Source organism: Manis javanica, chromosome 3 (genome assembly GCF_040802235.1).
Source record: "Manis javanica isolate MJ-LG chromosome 3, MJ_LKY, whole genome shotgun sequence".
NCBI lineage: Eukaryota > Metazoa > Chordata > Mammalia > Pholidota > Manidae > Manis > Manis javanica.
In genome coordinates, this window is record NC_133158.1 from 136,715,835 (window position 1) to 136,742,188 (window position 26,354).

Sequence of the window (26,354 nt, forward strand, 5' to 3'; positions counted from 1 at the left end):
AATTTTTTGTACTAGCATGTTTACTTGTACAAGTGCAACAGTTGCTTTATTTTTACAGACCAAAATGTTTTTAAATAAACAATTACTGTAATCTTGTTAAAAGTATGTTTTATTCAATTATCATTGACTGCATTACTTTGTTATTGCTGCTGTAAAAAGTTACCACAAGCTTAGTGGTTTAAAATACATACAGATATATTACCTTATAGTTCTATAGGTCAGAAATCCTCCATGGGTCTCACTGGGCTAAAATCAAGTTGTTGGAAGGACAGGGTTCCTTTTGGAGATTCTTAAAGAGAATTTGTTCCTTTGCTTTTTCAAACTTTTACAGGCCAGCTGCATTCCTTGGTTAGGGGCGCTCTTCCCCCATCTTCAAAGATAGCAGCATAGCATCCTTGTATCGTTCTCTTAGAACACAACTGGGAAAAGTCCTCCACTTTTAAAGATTCATGTGGTTAGGTAACACCACCTAGATCATCCAGGATGATCGCCCCATCTCAAAGCCCTTGACTTTTATCACAGCTGCAGAATCCCTATGCCATGGAAGGTTCTGTTGTTTAGGATACAGACATCTTTGAGAAGCCATATTCTATCTACCACAGTGACCGTTTACTGAATTTTTACATCAAACGAATTATCAAAATCAAAGGTACATGCTCCTGGATATAAGAATACTTATCTTTAAGAACTCAATATCCTTTCTTGTTTTAATTATGTATTAGGAAAGAAAAAAAAGTATCTTTCCTAGGAAACACTGGCAATGACATTTAAAGTACTAACAGCATAATTGAAAATAACTTAATGTCATAGAAGAAAGTGACAGAGAGAAACTGTAATGGACATCAGTTTGATCTGGAATCCTACAGGACTGTGTCTGCTTCACATTCCTCTGCCTTCATAAATACTTGGAGTCTTAAGGATTTAGTGGGATTGACAGAATGTTGCAAATTTCAGAATGCCTGATAATAAACTTTACATCCAATAATCATTCTCTTACTTATTTGAAGGTATCCTATGACTCTATAAGATCATTTTCATGCTTCCTTATCCCATGAAACAATATGGTTTGTTAGTATGTATACATCATCAATGTAGGCTGGAATGATACTTTCTTTAGGTGCCATTTGGTGGAAGGGGCCTGTTTCTGGTCTGTCTACTCTGGACACAGGACTCTTAAGAGTGAGTGTCAGCTTTTGATCCACACGTTAAGATATATTTCTCCTTAGCAATTCCCAAACCAGCTCTATAAAGTCAAGAACAGACTGAATGAAAAATGACAAAAATCAGCAGGAGGCAATGTACTATCACCAGTCTACTCTAATGGAATATCCACCCACAATAATTAAGAAGTAAGCAAATATAAACCACACAGGGCTCATTAATTCAACAAGTATTCACTGAGTGCTTCCTATGTATGTGGTACTGTTCTAGGCATTGGGATATAAGCAGTGAACAAAACAGACAAAAATTCTATACTGAAAGAAGTTTCCACTCTGGTAAGGTAAAAAACAGCCAATAAACAAGATATACGCATATTAGACAATGTTAGGTGATAAGAAGAAAACTAAAGTTGAGCAGGGGAAAGAAGTGTGAGCAGCAGCAAGGAAGAGAGATGGGAGGTTTAGACAGGAAGACCAGGGCAAGCCTCAGAGGAAGCAACTGTGTTCAGGGTGGACTGACAACCCACATCATTAAGCAGGACTAGCTCAGGGAAACATTTCTACCCAGGATCTGTCTGATCCTATTCTTCTGTTGACATTTTGGTCAGATGTCAACCTTCTGGTAATCTTCTGAATCCCATATTGGAACAAGTCCCCTATTCATTGTGGCTTGTTCATGTCAGGATGATGTGTATCACCAATTACTGAGACTGTTTCCTCCACACTAATAGTTTTTCAAAACTTAAATTTTAAAGCCCATTCTGTCTCAATAACTTTGGCTATTTCTATATCTATCAAAAGTTGGCTGTATACAAGAGTAGACATTTTAAGGAGGCATAACTCTCCTTCACTGTAATGCACTTCAAAACACCGAGAGTCTTTTAAATTTCCATTCTTGGCAATGGGGAAGTTATGCTTTAATGACATTGTACATGGCACAGTCACTCTAAATCATAAGAGCCACCATTTCTGAGTGGTAGCTCATGGTGCATAGTTGGCCTTCTGCAAATACTGGTTGAATATGTGACCTCTCATATATCAGGTATCTTGCATACAGCATAATAATCATTATTTTAACCTTACAAGGTGGGACTTACGGTCCCCATTTTATGTATGCTAAAACAGGTTGAGAAAAGTTAAATCATCTTCCTAAAGTTACACAGATGATAACATAAAGGCAGAAGCTCTGCCAAACTTCAAATCCCTCTTCCCAGGAGGGTACATCCGGGGCTGGTGGCTTTATCCATCCCCCATTCCTGTTCTCCCCACCCCCATCAGAGGATTATCACAGTACTCCAACTCGCAGGGTAGCTGTGGGATAAATAATGTCCTCCTGCCTTCCTGGGTATTTTGTGTGTGTGTGAGTGATCTGTTAATCTACACTACATTTGGATGTTAAAATGGTCTACATTAAGATAAAGAGTAAAGTAAATATTATATGAAATTCTTTGAGAATGAACCATTCTAAGTAAATTTTTTAAAAGATTTCTAAACAGTTAAGCTCTAAATTTGTACACCCCGAATAGTTTTTTAATAGAAATGCTTCTAAAATATACCATGAATCTTGTCTATTATATAGAAGCCACTGATTGATCAGTAGGTAATATTATCTTCACTAATTAGTGAATAATTAATGACCCAGTGATGATCCTATGTTCAGATGTACTTGTAGATACACACATAGTTTGTCCTATGAAGATAATCAAGCCTAGAAAAAGTCCAGTCAATCAGGTGACTTGTCCCTTTACAGAAAAGCAAATGAAGAATGTACCTGGCTGTCAGACACTAGCACAGCAACCTTTCTGACAGCAGTGATGATGGTGAAGATGATAATGAAAGTGAAGGTAATGGTAGCATTTAGGGGGTGCTTACGACATGCCAGGAACAGTATCAAGAAATTTATATAGACTTTCTAATTTAATCATTCAATAATCCTATCAGGATTAAGATAAGTAAGAACTGTTTCCCTTTTTTCCATTTTAAAGATGAAGAAACTAAGATACAGAAAGAAGAAATAAGCAGGGCTTTAAACAGTGCCTGGCAAATATTAAGAGCTGAATAAGTGAGTTATTAGCATCACATCTGCACTAATGAAGAGGAAAACACTATCATTTAAAAAATTTATGCAATAATATTGTGGGGATAGTTTTCCCCACCACATTCAACAACTGGGAAATTTCAGCAGAACAGAACAAAATCAGAGCAAATCTTTACTGGGATGCCAGGAAGCTTTGAGTTAGAGTCAAGAAGCCTGAGATCAAGTCTCAGCTCTGTCACTAACTGGAATCATAGTAGGTAGGCATTCAGATGTACCAGAAGGTGCTGAGATTTTCCATGGGTTTGCCCTAGTGTCTTGGGGCACATATGCCTATCTGGATACTAGTAAACGACTTACAAGATTAAATAAATCAGCATGTGTCTCTGTTGATTAGTCTGTTCACAGCTTTTTGTAATACCATGCCTGTTGTTCAGAACAGTTAATGAAGTACATAGTCTATTTAGATCATTTCATTTTGGTGCTAAAACTTTTACTCAACTATTTATAAAAACTTTTGGTTACATAATTTTCCAAGTTATTATACAGAGTGCAAAGAAGACAAGGTCACAAGAAACCATGAACTTTTTTGTGTCAAGTGCATACTGTGCAGAAAGCAAAGACATGTAAGACTTGATCTCAGTCTTAAAGAGTTCATATCTAGTTGGAAGGACAAGATCCAGACCTCAAATATACTAATGACCACAGAAGGAAGAAGTGCCAAATAGGTGACAAACATGAAAATGCTATAGGATTTGAGAGGACAGAAAAATAATAGTGACTTATTGACATCAGAGTGGATTTCAAAGAAAAATTAAGATTAAGTATGGAAAGCTCACAAGTTGTAAACTTGAACTCTTCTCTAATCCCAAAAGGCAATTTCCTTTCAATGTGGTGACTCCTGTTAATAGTGACTTTGTAGAATTCTGTATTCACAAAGATTCAGCCAAATGTGGACTCAATGGGAAAGAATTCTGTAACTGGTATTTACAGCTACTACAGAGAAAGAATGCAGGAATGGAATCCAGCTCTACCCTTTTTGACCAACTCTGCTTCCTCCCCACACTTCTGCTCCCTATTCCTATTAATCTTTAGGAGCCACTATCTACCGACCTATTTCTTCTCTCTCTTCTTCCTCTTTTCTCACTTCTCTCATTCTCAGTTCTTCCAGCAAATCAACAAAGCTATCTTTCTTTTTTTTTTTTTGATTAGTGAACCAAATGAACACTGTTCCATTTGATCCTGGAGCTTTAGATGTTCTCAGCTGTCTTTAACAACCCCAGTTTCTGACTTCTGGTTTTGCAGTTTGAGAACCCAAGTGTTTATCATTGTGATCACTAGCACATTAACTACTTAGGTTTATTTAGGACACATCCCCAAAAAGATGAGAGGAGCATGAACTTTGCTGGTTCAGACACAGCAAACTGCCCACACTAATGCCTGCCTCTCTTAGATCCATAGAATCCATAGACTGTGAGAGCAGGAAGAGACCTTAGAAATCAAGTTTAATTTCTCCCTGGTATAAAGGAGGATGATAATGCCTAGAAAATGAAGTCATTATCCCAAGGAAAACACAAATATTTTTATAACAGAAACAAGGATAGAGGTTAGAACTTCTAAACCCATGCCCTTTAGAATTCATTGTTCTAGTTGCCTGCCCCTCTCCCAAACAAAGCAAGATAAAACAAAACATTGTCTACAAGAACATAGGTCACCATGCTGGTCTTCCAGTCCGCATTTCTTTTGCTCTTTCACTCACTCTGCCCAACAGCATCTAGTAGTCTCTTAAAACGCATTTATATGTTTATTAGAGTTCACCTTTGAATGCTTCCTAAATCCCTAACACATTTTCATCCCAGCATTGCATGTTAAACGTTGCTTACACCTTGGCTTTTCAATACCTGATATGAATCACATTATACTAATGGTCAAAGAATATTCACTAAAGCCTATACTGTCTGTCGCAATGCAGTAGAGAATGCCAAATTTCTGAGGTTCATAAAACTGAGGCATTAATGTTTCATACATAAATGATGGCTAGTGCTTTCATTAATTCATATTAATGCTTCAAAGCAGTATTTGTTCCATCTAGTTAATGATATTTTTGGAAATTCCCAAAAAAAATACTAATAGGCACCATTTGCTGGTTATTTACTATCTGTCAGGCACTAAAGTGAGTGTTACTCATTCATTTTCTTATTTAACCCTCTCAATAAACCTGAGCCTCAGCATATTGCCTCCATTCTACAGACAGGAACAACATAAAAGCAATTCAAAAAGTGTGCAAGACCTTGGAGTGATTTTGTGAGTGAAGTCAGAGATTTTCTAAACTGATCAAATGAAATTATATTATAAAATTGTCCTGTATTCTTTATTCCATGAATATTCTACCATGTTCTGATTCTCAGGTTAAAAAACAGCAACTCTCTCCTTCCAAAATGAATATTTTATTCAGTTCTACCTGTTGAGATACAAAGGGTACAACTTCCAGGGTAGACTTCCTGGAAAAGAGGCTTGATTTATATGTCCTCAATCCTCTCATAACCAAAGTCTGAAAGATCACAGGGCAGCCTCAGAGATGCTTCCTGGGCCATGTGAAAGGCTTCTCTTTGGCTGAAATGCACCGGCCCAAACCACAGTTGAACCTTTGACCCATTGTTTCATCAGTTCTGACTTTTAACTGCTGTAACTGTCCCAGACAAATTTACATAATAGCATGGCTACAGATATACACTTGAAAAGCCTTCAAAGAAAATAGTTTACTCTCTGTAAACATCAGTTTTCACACCTCAAAACCATTTCCTAGACCCTTTATTCCTAATAAAAATTGCTTTAAAAATGTATATAGGACATCATGTTGGGGCATGCAATGGGATATTCATGCCAATTTATAAACTGCCAACAGAAATCTTGGTGCCACTATGGTAACTCACTCACTGTGTCTCTTCCATTTTGATTAGCAGAAAAATGCAAACCACTTTCTTCTCTGCTCCACTCTTACAAGGTTAGCTAGCACTTCAAGCCAGTAGCAATTGAAAGCTAGTACCGAGAAAGTAATTCACTTCTTTGAGTCTTACTCTTCAGAGCCAGTACAATCTGAGCACATTTTTGCATCAAAGACATTAAAGGAGAATTCCTTTTCAAGTGGTTATTCTTGAATTCATTTACTTTTGACACACACAATGAAATCCCAATTCTCCTGCAGGCTGCAGTGCCTTTATTTGCTATTTTGTGCACTATCTCCTGGCATCTTTGAATGAACAGCTGTAGAAGTTTCAGAAACTTGTGAGTACTTCCTCAAGATGGACTATTCACCAGAACTTAGCTGGCTGATGATTTTTTCAATCACCATGTTGCTGTTTCCTTTTTAGAAAGAATGAAAAGTGACAAAAGAGCCTCACTTTTAAGTAGGTTCCATATAGCCTTTGAATCTGTGGCAAGTGCACTTACAAGTAATAAAACTATTCCTGATGAATAGCACTAACTATGATTTATAAGGCAATTTAAGAAAAAAAACATGAAACACCTCTTCAACTCCACAGAAGATATTCCTATTGGCTAGGAATTATTTTAAAAGCTGGAGGCAAGAGAAAAGGTGAATTTGCATTACCTAGCTAAACTATGGGATCCCTAACAAGGTGGATGACAACAGTGTTGTGGGATGAGAAACCATGGTGTCAACCGCAAACACAAACTCACAGAAGTATCATGTCTAAGAAGCCCGGTAACAGTAAGATTGTGGGCTCTCTATTTGAGTCCCATCACCCACATGTACGTTGATCTTGAGCAATTCATTTAACTGTTCCTTGCTTCTAGCTTCTCACCTCTGAAACAGGGATAATAATGAAATGCTTCTTTCATGGAGCTGCTATGGGGAGTAAACACACTAAATATCACCTAGTCGCTTCCATTTTGACTAGGAGAAAAATGCAAACTGTTCTCTTCTAAAGTACTTATACTATTATACTATACATAGTAAAGGCCAAATATATTCTAACTTCTTTATATGAAGCTGGAGGTCACCAAGAAGCTTAAATTAAAATGAACTGTTGCAGTGGATTGGCTATATGGGTCCATTTTTGTGCTTATGCCTAGTACCCATCCATCTCAATACCAAAAATATAAAACAACTCAGCATGAATAATCAATCCTCCTACAACTGCAATGAGCCTAAAGAAATACCTCTAAAGAACAACAAACAAGAATAACATATTTTTTTCCTCCTCATCTTTGACTTTTTCAAATAAATTTCTCTCAGTTTATACTTTTCATTTCTAATGTTTTACCTTCAAAATATGTCTATTTCCTTCTTGTTCTCAAATGCAAAATATGTTCACAGCACTGAAGAAATGATGTTTTATGATAAAGCATGTAACAGAACTAGAATGTTTCTGATACTCAAACTGGTATCTTAGTACTTCAGAAAATACAAGTTAATTACAATCTCAGTCTTCAGCATTCATATTTTAACCTGAAAAATGTCAGCAAATAGAACAATAATGTCATTATGTCATAAGAATTGGATACTTTACAGAAATTTGGCATAAATTTAAATTGCTGACAGTAACTCGCAAGTGTTTTGACTTATGCCTCTTGGAAGAAAAGACTCCTACAGGGGCAGAACTGAAGATAAAGAATGCCACTAGGGTGGCCTGGGCAGAGATGCTTTCCAAGGGTTTGTGCCTTAGGATACGATACACACATGCACATTCAATACATGCAGACATTTGTGAGCGACTATCAAGCAGGGGCATCTGGTAGACCAATCCCTCCCCTTATCCCTAGTCAAGCCAGCACAGGAAATGAAAATGTCTCCCCAAATACCAGTGTGCCAGAAGACATAATGAGAAAGAGGCACATCTAGACTATGAAACCATGACATTAAAGGCAAATTTATACTAAGAAGATTAGATAGGCAGATTTGCATTCAACTAGTTTCAGTCTAAAATAAGCCAATGTGGAAAAAGATTTCATTTTCAAATGTCCATTACAATTTCATCTAAGTACCAAGATCACCTCTAGAGAAATACAAAAGAAGCATAAGCCATAAATGCGTATTCTTCTTCTTTCAACCCAACAGTTTCACTCTAAAATCAGTAAAGAGAAATAAGACAAGCATCTGAGATTCCCACTCTTTTATTTGATAATAAAATCTGAGTTCCTACAGTGGGAAAGGAGCCACTAAGAATTACTGTTTAGGAATCCACTAGCACCACATTTTAATGCATAGTTTTATTCTGCTTAAGTGTTTATAGGCAAAAGGGTGATCAGATTTGTTTATTAAAAAGGTTCTTGCTCAAATCAGTAGATTACAAATGCTCTAGACCTGCAAGAGTTATTAAAATGGAATCTTAATTCAATGCACAATAACTTCACAGCTGCTGGCTATAGGGGTTAGAAATTAGGCAAGAGAAACAGGTCAAGTGGAGTGAGAATGCTAACACAGGGGAATCATACTAGAGACAGCCATATGAATGCTTCTGTAATCCTCCTCTGAGTAACTGGAGCCAAGCACATGGTATCAAAAAAGACTGTTTCTCCTTGTGAGAAAAAAAAGTTGCAGAGTAGACAAAGAAACAAGAGAATGAAATTGGAAGTCTTCCTATGGCAAATTATTAATACCTTCTCTTTGAGAAATTGCAAGTAGGCAGAAAAAGGTCTAACCTGAAGAGAAGGATCAAAGACTGAAATAAAAGCTTTGATGCCCAAGTCGCTCTGTAGCCCCAAAGCACTGTGGAGCCATGTATGCAGCTGGGAAGATTGTTAACTCCAGAAAAATTGTGGAATGAATTGGTTACTTAATCCCTGGGAGCATACAGGAGTGGGAATAGGTAGTGATTTAGTCACTTCTGAAATTTAGTGATGGCATTTAATTTGAAGCTAGATGTTTATATTCCTTTAGATTTTTCCCCAGAGCTTTTACATCTTTAAAAACATAGGACAATGTTTGTGATTGGCTGAAATGAATGTTTTATTTGAATAAAGGTTCATTTCTCAAAAGATAACATTGACTGAGTCATGTAAAGTGAGACTAAGCTATGTATCTTGGGAAAAGCCTGGCTGGACTGATCAGACAGCCACAGTTTGGCTGTGCTATTCATCCTGAGATGATGCTATAATGACTCAAAGGAAAAGAAACTGCCTTTTAAACTTAACTTTGCAGACTCAAACTTAAAGCTACCCAGCCAGGTAAAAAAAAATTCTGATTAATCCATTAATTTACTCATTTCATATGAACAGTTAAAGCACAATTTGTTTCAAGCTTCTTGCTGGGAGCCAGATACAAAGATGCTAAGGTTTCAGTCCAGGCCTCAAATTCACCATCTAGAGATCATAGAACCTTAGACTTTTGAAGTTGTATTAAAGGTCGTTTCTCCATACCATTCAGTATAATTTTGCAATTTTCTTTATGCCAATCCTACCACATGGTCATTCGTAATCTAGTTGTACACTTCAATGAGAGGAACCTTACCACTCCCCTTGGAAGAAAGTTCTCCCTTTTTGTTAAAAGTGTTTAAAAAAGATAAAGCAGGACTCAATATTATGCCCCCAAATTAATAAATATACTGAAGAAGTAGCTATTTTAATAAAGCCTCTGAAACTGGATTTCATGCATTTTCTTTTCACTTAACAAAAATGTTTAACTCGATAGATGGCACACACACATTCTCTTTGTTAATGATCAGATTATCAAAAGACTGTCCTTTATGCAAACAAGTCGGTTTAAAATCACAATATTGAGACTCACCTACTGATCTTCAGCTGCTTCCCCCAGACATTCTATAACAGAGGCAAGCTGAAGCCAGGAGGACCACGATGTAGTTTAAAGCCATAGAGAAATGTCCTGAAAGTCTGTTTCCAGTCTGACCTGACTACTTGTTTCAGAACTCAACAGGGCCAGGGCAGGATATACTATATTTCTACACAATAGGGCAGGGAAGTGTGACAATCATTTTTTTTCATTTTTTTAAACAGAGGGAGAAATTTTTGAGTATAGTGACAGTGGACCCTCAGATATGACCAGGACAGTGGACCTTCGGGTGTGACCAGGACAACTTTGCTGATTTTCGAAAGGTTGTTTGGTGGTTGCTGTAGTCATTATTTTTCTTGAACTAGATCTTCACTATTTTATTATAGTAAAATACAACTGATACAGAATGGGTGAAGCTTGTTATTATTCTCCGAACAATATGATTTTCTTAAGGTCACATATGCTTTAGAAGGATTTCAAAATATTTAAAAGGGAAATGAAACATTTATTACTAGCTATGACAAACAAAACATTGCTTAAAGCTTCAGAAGGCACCTACCCATTTCTCTCAACCACCAAGAAAATTTCTTAACCATTAAAAGCATTTTACCTTTGTGGTCAAAAGATCTAAAGTGTCTGGCACAATGATTTGTTGAATTAATGAATAAATGAATGCATGCATAAATGAATGAATATGTAACATCTCCAACAGAGAAGCAGGGCTAGCTTTTAAGCATCATCATTTCAGTGACTTCATTAAACTTCATTTTTTTTCAGTACATAAATGACTTTGAATCATGCAAAACATCATCATTTCCTATTTATTAACCTATTAGATTTTTCTCAGCTTTAATTTCCTTATTACCCAACTTTTGTAAGTGTTAATTGGTATGAAAAAGCCTTCTCCACCCTAAAGTACAGTACTTGCCCTAGTGCATTTACTAAATTTTAATCACTACCTGTCATGAAAATTTTTTTGAGTGACTCTCACAAAAACACATTTTTCCTTCTTTAATTGTGCTGTATCTAAAAGTATGCCATATCTCTTCAAGACTATCTAAGAGAAAAAATACTGAAAAAGAAAAAGGCTGTGAATCACATTTTCAAGACATACCCAGTATATTAACTTTTATATTTCTTACAATAACACATTAATCTTAATTTCCATTTCTTCCAGTGTAAATCTTCCATTTCATTTGCCTCCTTTCGATCTTAACTTCCATTGTGCTAACTCCTTTTCTTTTATCCATTTGCAACATGCTTCCTGTACAGGTGCCATCAGCATTTATCCACAGTTCTCTTAAGTTAGCAATGAAATTACCATTGATGTTACCTGATATTCAGACCTTCTCTAACCCACTGCAAATTATACATCTATACAGTCAATCTATTCAAGTTATCATTGTGTGTTCTTGTTTCTAAGTGAGTAGAGAGTATCATAACTGATGCCTTATCTCAATATTTCCTCCTTTGCATATGTGAGTTACCTCAGGAAAGCAACCACATGCCTTCTCTGTTCTGTCAGGGATGCTCTGTCCACAGTGAACACATACTCATGTTAGGAAGAAAAACACAATTCCTCTACTAAACTCCAAGTAGATGGGAAAGAAGCTACATCAACTTGATAGTCTGTAGGGGAAAAACAGTTGTAGTTTTCTCTTCAGGTATTCCCGACATGCTCTTCAGCCAGCTATAATATATTCTTGCTTAATTCACAGGTGTATTTTGACCCTTCCCCAGGGTTATATGTAATATAAGTATCTCAACATCACTGCAATTGCAGTATCCTGGAGAAGATTTTTCGTGATAAATGAAAGCCAAACAGGGGTCACTAGAACCAACAGAAAAAAACATATCATCTCTTCTGTCAAAATGGAAGAAATAGCCTTCATTTAGTTATACAACTAAATCGCCATTTGTTAAATATTCCTTAGCATACAGTCTTTAAAACAATTTTTAAATCATTACAATAACTTGAACAAATGCTTATTCAAAATGCAGGCACGCTCTTAAAACTTCAGGTCTCATGTCCTTTATTCTCCTGCTCCCCCACATCCTCCAGTCTCCAGTGTTGTTCAGAACTAACAGATTTAAAAAATGTATTTCTTGCACTTGCCTTCTGTGGTTTGCCATCTGACTCAATAAATGGGTGGGTTAAGTCATTACTCTCAAACCCACTTAGGCAGTCCAGACACTATTGTTCTTTACCAATGATGAGGAAAACCCTCATCCAGTAGCATCCTGCACAGCTGAGCAGCCACAGGCTGTTACTTAATTTTCCATGGTCCCCACACTCACTAGGAAGCAGAACGAAGACCCAGAGCACATTTTATTCTTAAAGGAGAAGAAAAGGGAGAAGAGTCTTCCCCTCTGAGAGCATATAGGCCAACTGAGAAGTTAGAGGGAACAGTCCCCACAGGAGACCACCTCACTTCTGACACCAACTGCAAGTTCAGGGGGTTGCCCAAACCAACCCTATGTCCAGTAATTTGTAAGAAGGACTCAGAAATCACAAAAAGATGTTGTATTAAAATTGGCCACACAAAGAAGTACACAGAGGGGGGATGTACCAAATGTGGAATTTCCCTTGTCCCCTCCTTTTGGAATCAGAATACTTTATTTTCTAGACATCAGTGCATGACAATATGCATGGTCTGCTGCCAATCAGGGAAGCTCAGCTGAGTCCCACATTCAGAGGTTTGAGACTTCATTACTTATACATGAATGATTTACCTATTGATTGCTGATTTGGTAGATTTCAGGCTCCAGTCTCCAGCCCTCTGGGAGTGACCCAAAACCTCTATCCTAAATCACGTCGGTTTTTCTGGTGTGACAAGACGACCACTTAAGACTATCCAGGTATGTCCAACCCCATCCTTAGTAATATTGTTAGACTATCCAGCGACCCAAAGATCTCAGGCAAATAAAGATGCTCCTACGAGATGTGACATTCCAAGGACTGAGAGATTACCTCCCAGAAGCGGAGGTCAAAAGTCATAACTCATTCTCCATAAGGTTAAATTCTTTATGACACATCTTCATTTTCTCATAAGCCTTTGATCTGAGGCACTTATCTCCTCGGTAAACATACTCATTATGGTTGTAACTGTGCCCTTAGGCATTTTGAAGGTCAGGGGAGATTTATTTAATAAAACAGATTAAGAAAGCTATTTTCTAGTAGAATATGTGTGAAGGCAAGAGAAGGGAGGGTGGTAGATGTAAAACGCAGTATGATGCCTGGTCAGAAACCAGCCCTTGGCATCATGGCTTGACATTTACAGCAGGAGATCTTTGACTCACTCGCAATAATGAAGGAGTGAACTGCCACCAGCATCTAGTACTTGCCTGAAAGAGGGCAGATACAGCTAGTTCCGCACCTCTGGAAGGAAAGAGCACAAAGAGTAGCCTGCACAATATATTTAGAGGGATGACTCAGAGCTCCCCCTACCCAAAAAGATCACCCTATAGACTGACTGCCAGGACTCTGGCACCACTTAGGTTAATCTTTGTTTTTTCACTGTTAAAATACAAATACCAGTAGTCAAACCAATAGTATCCATGAATACTTTAGTTAGAGGTTGTTTATTGGGAGAAGCAATGCAACTAAATCCTGATGGATGAATGGGAGGAAAGAGAAAAATATGTATTATGAAAACTGTATGTGTGTCTGAAAGGAAAAATATGAGAAAGAATTCCCCAGCCTCACTCTACCTCCTTCATTTCTTAGCCCAGCATAGTGCAAAGTGCAGCCAAAAAAAAAGTGCTCAGAACTCATGCAAAGTCCTGCTTTTTCCCAGGTACCTGTGAGACAATACACAGAACATTAGATTAAAGTTATGGTTGAAGTCTTGACTCAGCTACTAACAATCTGTGAGTTGGGCACATCAATTAAGCTTTCTGAGTCTCTGCCACCTCAATTCTAATTTGGGAATAATGTGAACGCCCTCACAGAGTGGGTGTGAGGCTTAAATGAGAAAGCATATGGGAAAGCACCTTATTAAATGTGTTTTTTTAACTACTATGTAAATATGTTCTTATTAGTTGAGCATATTGGAGAAAGCTTTAGCTTTTTTATTTCTAATTTTGAATATAAAATATATTCCAGAGCAATTGGGTTCTATAAAATGCTTCAAGAATATTATTTTAAAAAATCATACTTTTTGGCTTTTTTATCAAACAAGATACCCTTATAAAAAGGGCTGTATATAGTCACATGAGTTTGGAATACATGAGAATCTAGATACACTTCTGAGGGACTCACAGTCCACATTAGCACACTGAAGGCTCTGGAAGGTCCTACAAGAATGAACAAAACATAAACCTACTAGACACAAAATTTCATAAACTGTTATGAAAACAGAAACCTCGTTTCTTATAACAATTCTTAAAATCCAATGGAAATAGTGATCCAGAGAATAAACTTTGAGAAATATAGTAGAGCAGATTATTATGTTTAAAAACATAATAATAAGGCATCATGTCCTGCATATCCTCCTTTTTGCTATGCTTGGCCAGTAAGGAAGAGGGTGCCCTGCACAGATACTACTGTTGAGAACTAGGTCCTAATCTGTGCATCTAAATTTGTACCTTAATTATCATCTAGTCTCTAAATTCTCTACCACCACTACTCTCCTCCCTTCATCTTGCCTAGAATTTGACTTGGGAGTTTGTCTTTTCCAGTCTTCCATTTGCCTCTTTCAGGAAATGCACCTTTATATCACCTCCAAAAAAGTCCATGACCAGGTTAACTGAGACCCTCGGACTGTCTGGTCTGGAAAACACCCCTAAGATAGCAGGCCCCCTAGAAGCCTCCTCCTGTCTCTTACTCCCACTCACTGAACACAGACTCCCTGGCCTGCCCTGAGGGCAGAGCATCTTGGAGAGAAGTTTGATTTTGCTTTGCCAAACATAAAGCACCCTAATCATATATGGGGATTTTAATGACTGATTATCATACCGGTACTTTCTAACACTGACCACCCAGAACTCTAGTAGAGAAGAGTGGAAAGCTCCATTCCATCTACAGCCATTACTAGTAGACTTTTAGGGGTGATTAAGGAACTTACGAAGTCAAAAATAACTAAGATATGAAGTTGCACTACCCAAAGTGATATATTCCAGTTGCCTTTGTCGATGGTGATGTAAGTGCATTTCTAGTTCACTACACGCAGAAATAAACAAGTTTAAGTAAAATCTTAAATGCACTCCACCACACACAGACCATATATTTCAAATTGAAATGGCAAGCAAAAATTCAGTTACACTAGTTCAAAAAATAATGGTTATGGAAAACATGCTAACTTTTTTTCATCCAGGATTTCTTCTTTCAAGCCATGTTCATCAAGTTCCTTAAGAGGAAATGGCACTTAAACTTGCAGCCAAAAAAAACATGACATTTTTAAGTTTTACCTTGTGCCTGACAGAAGAGAAATCTGGTATTAAATAAAAGACAAAAAACAAACTTTTGGCAGCAAGCAATGAAGAAAAGAACAGACATGCAAGATAAGGTCATTTCAATGATAAAACTAACAATTTCGTTTCCTTTGGGTTTCCAGCCTCTTTCCATTGTATTGTAGCTGTATCTTCAAAACCCACTTTTACACATAAAATGGCCATCTTAAAATCTTCAGTGGCATTACATGTTGGAGGAGTTGTGATCCAAACTATTCAGCTTGACAAAAATGAGTGTCATGACATTAACATACAGTCCTATTTGCCACAACTCCCAAAGTCCAACTCCCTAACATGACCTGGTTCCTCTACCCTTGTTCATGTACTTCTGAGAGTACCATTCATCACATTATAATGACTTGTCCTGTCTCCATAACCAGAATATAGGCTTTTCAATGGCAGAGCTATGTATTTCTTACACAGGTCCTGACCACTCGCTCAATACCAGTACAAATAATGAGCGAAATTTTAAATGAAGAGAATCATTAAGCTCATGCTTTTTGTAGGAAGAGTGTTTTCTCAGCATACTGATCAGGTTTAAACACTAAAAAGTAAGTACAAGGCCCTCATGTCCCTTTCAGGGAAATGATATCAACTATATTTTTCATAAATAGGAAAGTTTTTCCATTTCAAAGAAGCATCACATAGCGGTTAAAAGGGGGAACTTGGAAGCCAGACTGCCTGAGGCCACACCCTGGTTCCATCATTTACTATATATATAATCTCAGTTAAATTACTTAACTTCTCCTTACGTCAAGTGTGCCACCTGTACAAGGGCACTGTCAAGGGCATGCACCTTACAGGACTGCTGTGAGTAAATGAACCAACATGCATAAGGCCCTTAGGACAGCCATTAGCAAGCACAAAGCATGACTTATGAGTCAGCTGTTATTGCCCTTATTATCTACCTTCAACATTTCCTAGTTCATCACTAATTATATTCCGTAGAACCAAATAACTCTGCATAAAGCTAGGTCAGTCTCCTCTAAGGCAGTCATATTTGCAATATCAGGCAATTCTCATGCAGTCTTTTTAACATTGCATTTTATGACTGCTAACACTGGCCTGGAAGAATATGTAAGTAAAAGCTCTTCCAAAGCTTCCATTTTCAAATCAATGTCAAGGTAGTAAATTTTCTGCATGGATTCCAATAGCAGGATGCTCCTTTACTGGGCTCACAGGAAATGTCAGACAGTTATTACTTTACTTTCCTCATAAATGGTCTACCTGTCCCTCCACTGTACTTGTCCCGATTCCTGTCAGTACGGCCATATTCTTCTCACAAGCTCTGTGAGGCAGAATGCAGTCACCTTAATATGGACTGGATAGAACCCTGTCAAGGCTCTAATGTGCTATTATCTTTAGGTGGCAAACAAAATAACACTGAATTTTACATCTCAGCTCATGTTAAGAATGCATATCAATTTATCTCCATAATACAACCTGCATTCCATTTCATTGTATTGCTTAATAATACTCATTTAGGATTGCAGATTAATAAGTGTGTTCATTAATGATTTTGCATTTTTTCCAAATTAAATCTCCTTCTCACAGTTTTATAATTCAATTAAAATAAGCCATCAAGTTTTCTTAGCATGATTTGTTCTTTATAAACCCCCTGCCACTTTTCCCCCATTTTCATTGTTTCAGTAGGCCTACTGCTAAAATGAAGCTGCAGATGAAGAGAAAATTTGTTTTCTAAACTTCCTGTAGTACTTTGCCAGGACTTCTATAACACGTACCACAAACTGAGTGGCTTAAACAGAGCAGTTCTGGAAGCTAGTAGAAGTCTGAGATCAAGCCAATGCTTCCTTTGAGGGCCTTGCAGAAAAAATCTTTTCCATGCCCCTCTTCTAGCTTCTGGTAGTTTGCCAGCCTTCCTTGGCTTGTAGAAGCATCACCCTGACCTGAAGGCAAACCTTCACCTTCCCACAGAATTCTCTTGTGTGCATGACTCTGTGTCCAAATTTACCCTTTTTAGAAGAATATGAGTCATAGAGGATTAGGGGCCGACTCTACTTCAGTGCTATTGCACCTTAACTAGTTATGTCTGCAACAACCATATTTCCAAATAAGGTCACATTCTGACTTACTGGAGGCTAGGTTTCAACAGATGAATTTGAGGGGGTGACATAATTCAACCTATACCACTTCCCAAATTCAAAATGCTCTTGGGGCTCTACCATTTTAAGAAAACCCTTTGGTCTAAACTCCTATCCACATATAAGTGGTATGTCGTGCAGAGAGTTCACTGGACACCTTGATTGGAGCTAATGTTTGGCTCAAAACCATACCTGTGACCTAATACCCAAAGGTTGTTTAGATTTCCCACATGGTGGGAAGCAAAGCAACAGGAACCTTTCCCTCTTCGTTTTGTGTACTACACCCAAAGAGTCTCAGAGAATTTGCCTTTAAGGAAATGAAGTAATGCTTGAATAATACTTTCCAACAAAAAGATCATATGCATGATTTTATACAACTCACAAATAACAACCTAGCAGACAGGTAATTATGTCAAGTAGTTTTTATAAAGGGACCATGATTTGAAGGTTAAGCTTGTAGGCTATGGAGCCAGAACATGTGGATATGGTTCCCATATCTCCTGCTGCCTAGTTGTTTGACCTTGGACAACTTTTTATGCCCCAGTCAGGTTCAAAACTGGGGCAAATAAGAGTATGGATAATATAGTCAATGATTCTGTAACATCTTTCTATGTTAACAGATACTAACTGCACTAGAGGGGTGAGGATTTAATAATATGGGTAACTGCTGAACCACTGTGTTGTATACTTGAAACCAATATAAGATTGTATATCGATACTTCAACAACAAAAAAGAGTATTCACCTCAAAGACTTTTTGTAGGATTAATAATTTAATCCATATAAATTGTTCAGAATAATGCCTGGTGCATGGACAGTTAGAGGTATTATTACTTTACAAATGATGATATTAAGGCTTGAGGATATAAAATGACTTCAAGCAAATGCAAGTAGCCAGTGATGAGATTTCCGACCCCAGAACCTCTGAGTGTTTTCCACATCACCAGACAGCATTCCAGCAATGCTCCATTTATAAAGTGCATGAACATCACACTTGGAAGTAATGGCTATATTTGGGGACTCTTGCATAGGACTAGAGTACTGTCTTATATTTAAGAAATCTCAAATGATGAACTGCCTGGTCAGAGAACTGAACTTGGGGAAGGCAACATTTTGGCAGACTCCATCAGTTAGCCACTTCTGCACAAGGTTCAAGAACAGCTGGCTTGGCTAGACCAAGTATAGCTAAGGAGCTGTTGCTATGGACTTAAACAAAGCCATATTTTTTGCCATATCCCAGTGCATCTCTGATAGCAGCCAAGAAAACTACTTGTTCTCTTATTATTTATTACTATTATTCCTTGAGCTTTTGATTTTCATGTCTCTGGGAAATATTCTATTCCTTGTGCTCAATTTCATATTATTCTTCTGTTTATCTTTAAAAATAAGTTGTATTTTATATTTTAAACTCTTCTGAGAAATCTTCCCTCATCTGCTGGCATGACCTTATTCTAATTTCTTTTAAGACAGAATCATTCTTCATCACAGCACTTGTGAGCTACCTTATAATCACTAGTTTCCCAGTCTCTATTCCCCACCACACAAAAGATGTACTTGTTTTAGTATCCATAGTACCTAACATACAGCCTGATATATAAATATTCACTGACTAGAAGACTGACTATGAGAATGAATGAATGAATGAATGAATGAATGAATTAAAGAGATAAGAAAACCTCAGAGACTTAGCATCCAATCAAAGCACATTATAATTTAACTTGACTTATAACCTGAGAAGGGAAGATGGAATAAGTGATGAGGGGAAAAGGTGTGACTTTGTGATGTTAATCAGTTAATGAAGCTCCAAGTTGTTTTGCCTGGATGTATAGGATAAAAAAGAAAATTTCACCACCAGCTATCTAGCCTGATTTGCATGTGTTCAAATCTTCAAAATATTCCCTCTGATTCCTTTAATCAATAGCTATTTTAGAAAACTCTTCATTACTTCCTAATTGTCCAAATTCATTTTCTTCATTTTTCCTTATTAGAGGCAAATTTTTCAAATGAGTTAAGTAGATCAGCAATTTTAGAATCATTATTAACTTCAAGCATTTTTCTCAGTTATTAGCATGTCCCTTCTCTCTCTAGGCCTACACTATTTTCTCCATTTGTAATAGGCAATCTGGTTCATTTTCTAGACTTCTTTTTTCCATTGTGTCTCAAAGTCAATTTCACCCTATACTATGAGCAATCCGTGTTTACCATAACCCTGATCCTCAATACTTAAACTGAACACATCTCTAGTTTGGGATGAAGATGCAAGTGTTCCCTGTTTTATTAACATGTCAAAAATTGAGTAAACAGTGTTCATGTAGATTTTACACTGCCCCAACCAAATAAACTGGTAAAGCCATTACCATTTCCTTGAAAAGATTTTACAAATAATTTAAATGAATATTTGATACTTAAGTGTATTAAAATTCATTGATCCCCAATAATTTCAATTCTGGGAATCTGTATCACAGAAACAAAAGCACTATTATTGTGCCAAAGAACTGGAAACAAATGAATGTTCATGAAAAATTGGGTGGTTAAAAATGTATGGTACATCTATACCATGGAATATTACAGAGTGAATATTACAGAGTTGTTTGTATATGACTCCATGAGAATGGAAAAACATACAGAAGAATATTCAGCAGGGTGTTCCTGAGGAGGGAGAAGTTGGAGGGAAAGAGAAGAGAAGAAAGCGTAATGTAAGAAAGAAAAAGAGTAGCATTCAAGACAAAACAGTATATAGGATATGATCTAATTTATGTAAAATTACAAACTGCATATGTGTGCATGAATATGAATGCATATACACGAAGAGACAACCACATGGTTACCTGATGGCAATATACTATATTTTTCCTTTCTTACATATATATACTGTTAATATTTTATAATCTGACATTTCTTTAAAATTTGAATGAATTTATCATTTGAATTATTGTTTACATAATTTGACAAACAAATTGAAGGTATTTTCATTGGGATATATATACTATAGATAGAGAAAAAGAGTAGTGTCAGTTAGACCAAGGATTATATACTCCCAGCAGATTCAAATCCAGCCACCAGGTAAGAGGGTATCGACAATACCACCAGACTTTAATCAACCTGCCCAATAAAGTGTTATGTCTTATCAATTATGCTCTTTTTAAAAACAATCTTTGCTGGTTTTCATTGTTAATCCACTTTCAAGTCTCAGGTAATGTCATTCTTTCTTAATTAGGTTCTTCATTTGTTTCCCCAAATACTTGATTTCCTAGGAAGTCTTCAAAATTCCTCCATAAAACAATCTTAAATTTACATACTCTGTGATGCTACATTTCCCTGGAAAATTGTGATAAGTTGTACTTGAGGTTGTATATTCCTCGGGGTTCATCAGTTTTTCCTTTTAAATTCAGTAGGAGTTTGACAGTGAGAGAAGAAACGTCAAAATCTAAAGATAAACACATTTGGGCTACAATGCCGAAAACTCCTGGAAGGCATTTCATATGGTTGATCTTCTCTCATGATTTGTGGGATATTTTGGTGTACAAACTTGTGGAAAAGATACATCAAATCTGCCTATGTTTAAGGTAATCCAATATTTTCACTAACCTAAAATTGAAAAATAAGAAATCTAAGTACTTGAATTTCAGAAAGCATTTTAATTACTTTGGTACATGAAAGTTGTTAAGAAATTGGAGTAATCAAACTATTCAAGTGCTGATGTAGAAAATATAGAATAAATTAATCAAGGTGCAATTTCTAGGCTATTACCGTGACCATATGTCTCTTTAATTACCTTCCCCCTCAGGGACTTAATGTTTTACAAGATTTGCTCTACCAAAACAAATGAATTAATAAAGTAATAATTAATTATTTTTGAAGTTCTTAATGAATCAATGACATGTGTAATTGCCCATCACACCTATTGATCAAGATGAGGAAACCAGAGTTACACATGTAGTTGAAACAATTTATTTACAGGCAAAAAATTTGTTACCGTGGATCAGCATTTCTGTTAGCTTCTTAAAAAGGATGAAAACAGTTGAAGAAACACTGTAAACCTCAAAGTGTACACTGACCTCTGCTTCAGAATCAGTGTTCCATAGTCACAGAATAAATTGGGTTTGAAAAAGCAGCCTTATGTTAATTCAAAAATTTGTTTTGTAAAAAAGCAAACAACCCAGAAAAGAATATCAGGATAATTTGCAAGAATGGCTTTGAAGTGACCCATGAAAACACGAGCCTTAACCTTAAGTTAAGGGCAAAGGAGATGAATGCGTGATGAGCTCTCAGCAACCTTGCAATTCCACTTACAAAGATTCAAGTAATGGAGAAGAGAAGGCAAACGTATCAACAGAAGATAATGTCCACAGTATTTTCGTTAGCTTTTTATACCTATCTCTTTAACTTCTGTAAGATAGTTTTTCTTTTGTTTTTCCTGCCCTGAAAAGATAAATGCAGATGCATTCACATTCTCTGGAGACTAGAATCAGATGCTCAAGTCAAAACAAAGCCTTTTGAAAGCACCCAATCTTACGGCAGAGGCAGTAAAGGATAATAAATCATGCGCTGTTTTGAAAATGTCCTGCACGAGAAATATCTTAAATGTACATGCCCAGAAATGACCTTGAAAACTAGGTTACCAAGTCTTGAAACTTTGAGAATCATTCAAGTGTTAGGTTTTTGTTTTGTTTGTTTCTAATAAAGGGCACAAAAATAGTAAACATCACATCACACTGAATTTGCGTTAATCACCTTTTTGTTCATTCACAAACCAGATAGCCTAGAAAAAATGCTCTACCAGCACTTCCAAACTGTGGCTCCGTTAAAGATTTAACATCTGAGGTCAGAATGAGGTTTTCTTATTAAGCTGCCGTTTCCTTTACAAAATAGACTATTCTGTACTTAACTGCTACCCTTTGAACTCTTATAGTGAATAATTAAAACTAAACTGCAAAGCATACTTTGTGATGTTGAGTATGCTATGGGTTGCAGGTTTTTGCTTACTGGCTCATTTTAGAATGCTCACCAGTCCCCGGAGGGAAAACCTTGCCATTAGTCTGAATCGACAAAATTGGCTGGACCCTAAAAGCAAAGAAGACAGCTCCAAATCATAATAAAACAGTCTTGTTAGGACTCACCATATTGACAGTGGGGTCCATGAAAACCTTCTGAACACTGGCACCTCTGGGCTTCACCATCTGAGGGACCTCCTTCCATTAAAACAAGTCCCCACTGCAGAGACAGCTAAAAAGAGGGTAGGTAAAAAGGGTATCAGAACAGAGTTGGAGGGAAGAAAGAAAACCTTCAATGTGAATACATTTCTAATATAAATACAATCTAGAAATTTCCATCAGCCCCTCCATGGCAAGGTTAAGCAGTGTTTTCATTTCAACTTAAGCCTTACTGTTTAAAGCCTTGTAGAACTGAATGTGGTACCATCTCCATCACCTCAAAGCTTAGAGAAATGCTGAATCTCAGGACCTATCCTAGACCTACTGAATCAGAATCCACATTTAAGATAGTAGGTAATTTATATTCATTTTAGAGTTCAAGTAACACTAGTCTAAAGAAACTCCATGAATAAGATGATCCAGTGGCCAAAGCAAACTAAAAATCAAGGAAGAAATATTAATGCTTAACTGAGGCAAAGGGCTGTGATGGGTGTCATGCAATATTATAAAGCAGTTATCTCACAGGCTTCAATTCCAGAAGTTTATAACATAGCTGAGATGGCATCTTGGGCAGATGTTTTCATGGAGCTTAAACCAGCCAGCTGCAGTAGCCTAGCACTGCATGCACATACATGTGACCCTTGGGGTACCACTCAACACTATACCTGTTTAATATGGGAAGCCTGAAGCAACTTCATTAAGACATTTCAAGAGCAGAAAGCGCAGTGGAAGGGAAGCAGAATGCTGACAAAATCCCTACGGTACAGATAGCAGGAAAGATGAATTGTTGTGCTATGGTGCTAGATCGATTGTAACACACTGAAGCATTTTAAGTGATTTGCAATAACCACTGACACACAGGTAACAAGTCACTAAATGGAGCCATTTCTCCAGGAATGAATGACTATATAATGCTACTGGTTCTATTACTTGAGGGGCATCAGACATATTCTAAAGGTTCTGGAATACCCTCACCAGAGTTTCATAAAAGGACTGCAGACCTCATCTTACAAAGTAGACTGCCTCCAGAGTTCTGCAATTAATCACAGCAAGTTGAGAAATGCCCTTTAGATTTAGTATGCTGATTTCCCTCCAGACTTGAATCAACTGCAGATTACACATTTGATGATATGGGAAAGGGGCAAACAACTAGAAGTCAAGGTGTAACTTGTCTAGCTTTAAATAATCTGTCTTTTAAATAAAAAGATAGACTACAAAGAAGCAGCTCTATGGGTCCTGAGTTCTGACCTATCACTAGAAACACTTAAGAAAAAGGGTTTCGTGCATTTTTGCACATCATGTGAATTTTCAGTCCAAAGACATACCCTGAATCTGTGGTGATTCCAAAGATGCCTAAAACCTGACAGGAATGATATGACTGGAGCCTAAAACAGCAAAACCATTCCTTATAGTGACAGACGGTTAGGCAGGAAGAACTATGACTTACAGTGAAGGCAGCCAGGTTCACTGTCCAGCCAGCACCAGCCAGGGAAGCACCTGTGGACCATCTGCTGCTCCATGCTTTACACCTGTCTGTAGATGGTATAGTACTGGGTCCTGAGAAACACAGGAATCTGGATCAGGAATGCTTCCTCAAGACAAAGCTGTTATCTTTTAAATGCACTAAAGTACTTCTCCAACCCAAATCTTGCCATTTATACACACACAAAACTATTTTATTTGTACATATTATATACACATACACACACACACACACACACACACACACCTCACTACATAAGCAACCAAGATCCAGAGGTATAGGCTAATGAAAATTAAAAAGATCCCCATGTCCTATGGTATAAATTATCCCCAAAGTCACTCAAGCTGTCAAGAATGAAGCCCAAAAGTATGAAAAGAATAATGAAATCTCAAAGGATAATCAAGTACATGCTTTTCTACCTGACACTGAAGGCCCTCATATATTGGCACCACTGCAGCATGCTTCCTCAGTAACGGTGACACCACCCACAGAGCATTGACAACTGGCTCTTGGGTGATGGGGGTGAAACTATTCTTAGCTAATACAATGATTTGAGGTCCCACAAGGAGCACAGTAGACAGACAGATATAAAGTACATCTGTAGTATTAAAAACTCAAAGGGGAAGGGGATATTTACTAAAAAAAGTTTTTACAAAGGCTCCATTGTGTATACAATAATGAACAAAAGGATGAAAACAACTAAACTATACCTATTCATACTAACCTCTCAATAGACTATACTACCAAACATCTCTAAACCGGCTGATTTCCTTTCCATCAAATCCATAGCATATTTATTATTTATCACAACAGTATTAACATAGTCTCTCCCCATTGGGTATGTCTTCTTATATACCAGTCCCAAATCCCTTCATTATTCAAAGCTACTTTCAAGTTCACTTCCTCCAACTTTTCTTGGTATAATGTATACTACCACCCCAATGTATACTGCTCTTTCTCTTCTCTCAAAAATAGAACTTATTGGCCATGCCATTTTTCATGAAAATTATTCACCATCTTGAAATATAACCTAATACTTTGTCTGTGTATCTCTGCAGTTGGGATATAAGTATAGGTTTGCATGCTCATATGCAAACAAAAGGAAATTTAGTTTGGCAAAGATGTGTATAAAACTATTAAGCTCTTGAGAATAAAAATATAAGACATGTTTTACTTATTCATGATTGTTTTCTCAAGTCTGAATGTCTAAAAGGTAGTAGACTTTCAACATAAATGAAAAGCCATTTTCAAAAACAAGTACTCTAATGAACAAACATACTGAAAACCTACTGTATTCCAAGCATTTTACCACATGAATTAAATACGGCTTCAGTTAATCCTCATAATTTCCATGCATGGTATTTTTTTCTAACTTTACAAGACAAGGCAGAGAGAAATACAGGAATTTTGCCTGAGGCCACAACAGCTATTAAAAGCCAGGGGCAGTTTTCTGATTTAAACTTAAAGGTCCTGAGAGGAGACCAAAACCAGACTATCCAACTAAAGGTTAAATATACAAACACACACAAACACACACACATGCACACACTAATACACACAGTGTTTATATAAATATTCACGATTATAAATTATTTATATTTCATTTAGTTCTATATTATAAGTGTTCTGCTATTTCTATACAGGGACAAACCCAGTTATTTTTACATGTCTCCAGCTTTCCTTGACAATAGTAGCAGCAGCAATAATAATAATAATAATAAATACACTAACCTAAACTCATACTTTTCTTAAGTACCCTGAATTCCAACACAGTTGACTCATTTATATAAAACTTAACCCATTAGCAACTATTTGTATTAAGAGGTATTAGACATCTATAAAACTATTTTAAAACTGAAAAAAAAATTTCCTATGAATCCCTGACTCATAGAAAGCACATACTTGTTTTTCTTTCCTCTTCCAGCCTGCTGAGTTAAAGGACATGATAAAATAAAGAAGCTCTAGGTTTCCAAGTGGTACAAGAGCACCCAAGGCAAGCCATGGTTCACAGCCGGGGATGCCCCCGATCCAAGTAATGCTAAATTTAGTCAAATCAACACAATATTCCTTGTTTCTCAGTCTTCTGATTGTCAGCTTTTAATATTTTATCATGACACAAGGTAAAATTAGTGGCATCTAACCCAAAATACCTCACAGAGAAATGAGGCCCAAAGTAACAATATTTCTTATCTCCGAAGAAAAATATGTAACTCTGAAAGT

General features: G+C 36.8%; 1 protein-coding gene across 1 annotated transcript in view; it reads right to left on the reverse strand.

Annotated features, from left to right (window-relative positions):
* LOC108404713 (EGF-like and EMI domain-containing protein 1) overlaps positions 1 to 26,354 on the reverse strand; it is a 488,851-nt gene that overhangs the window by 402,032 nt on the left and 60,465 nt on the right. Inside the window, 3 exon segments of the mRNA XM_073230479.1 lie at positions 22,619 to 22,682; positions 22,684 to 22,724; positions 24,099 to 24,208. Of these exon segments, the coding sequence (XP_073086580.1) occupies positions 22,619 to 22,682; positions 22,684 to 22,724; positions 24,099 to 24,208 (215 nt within the window).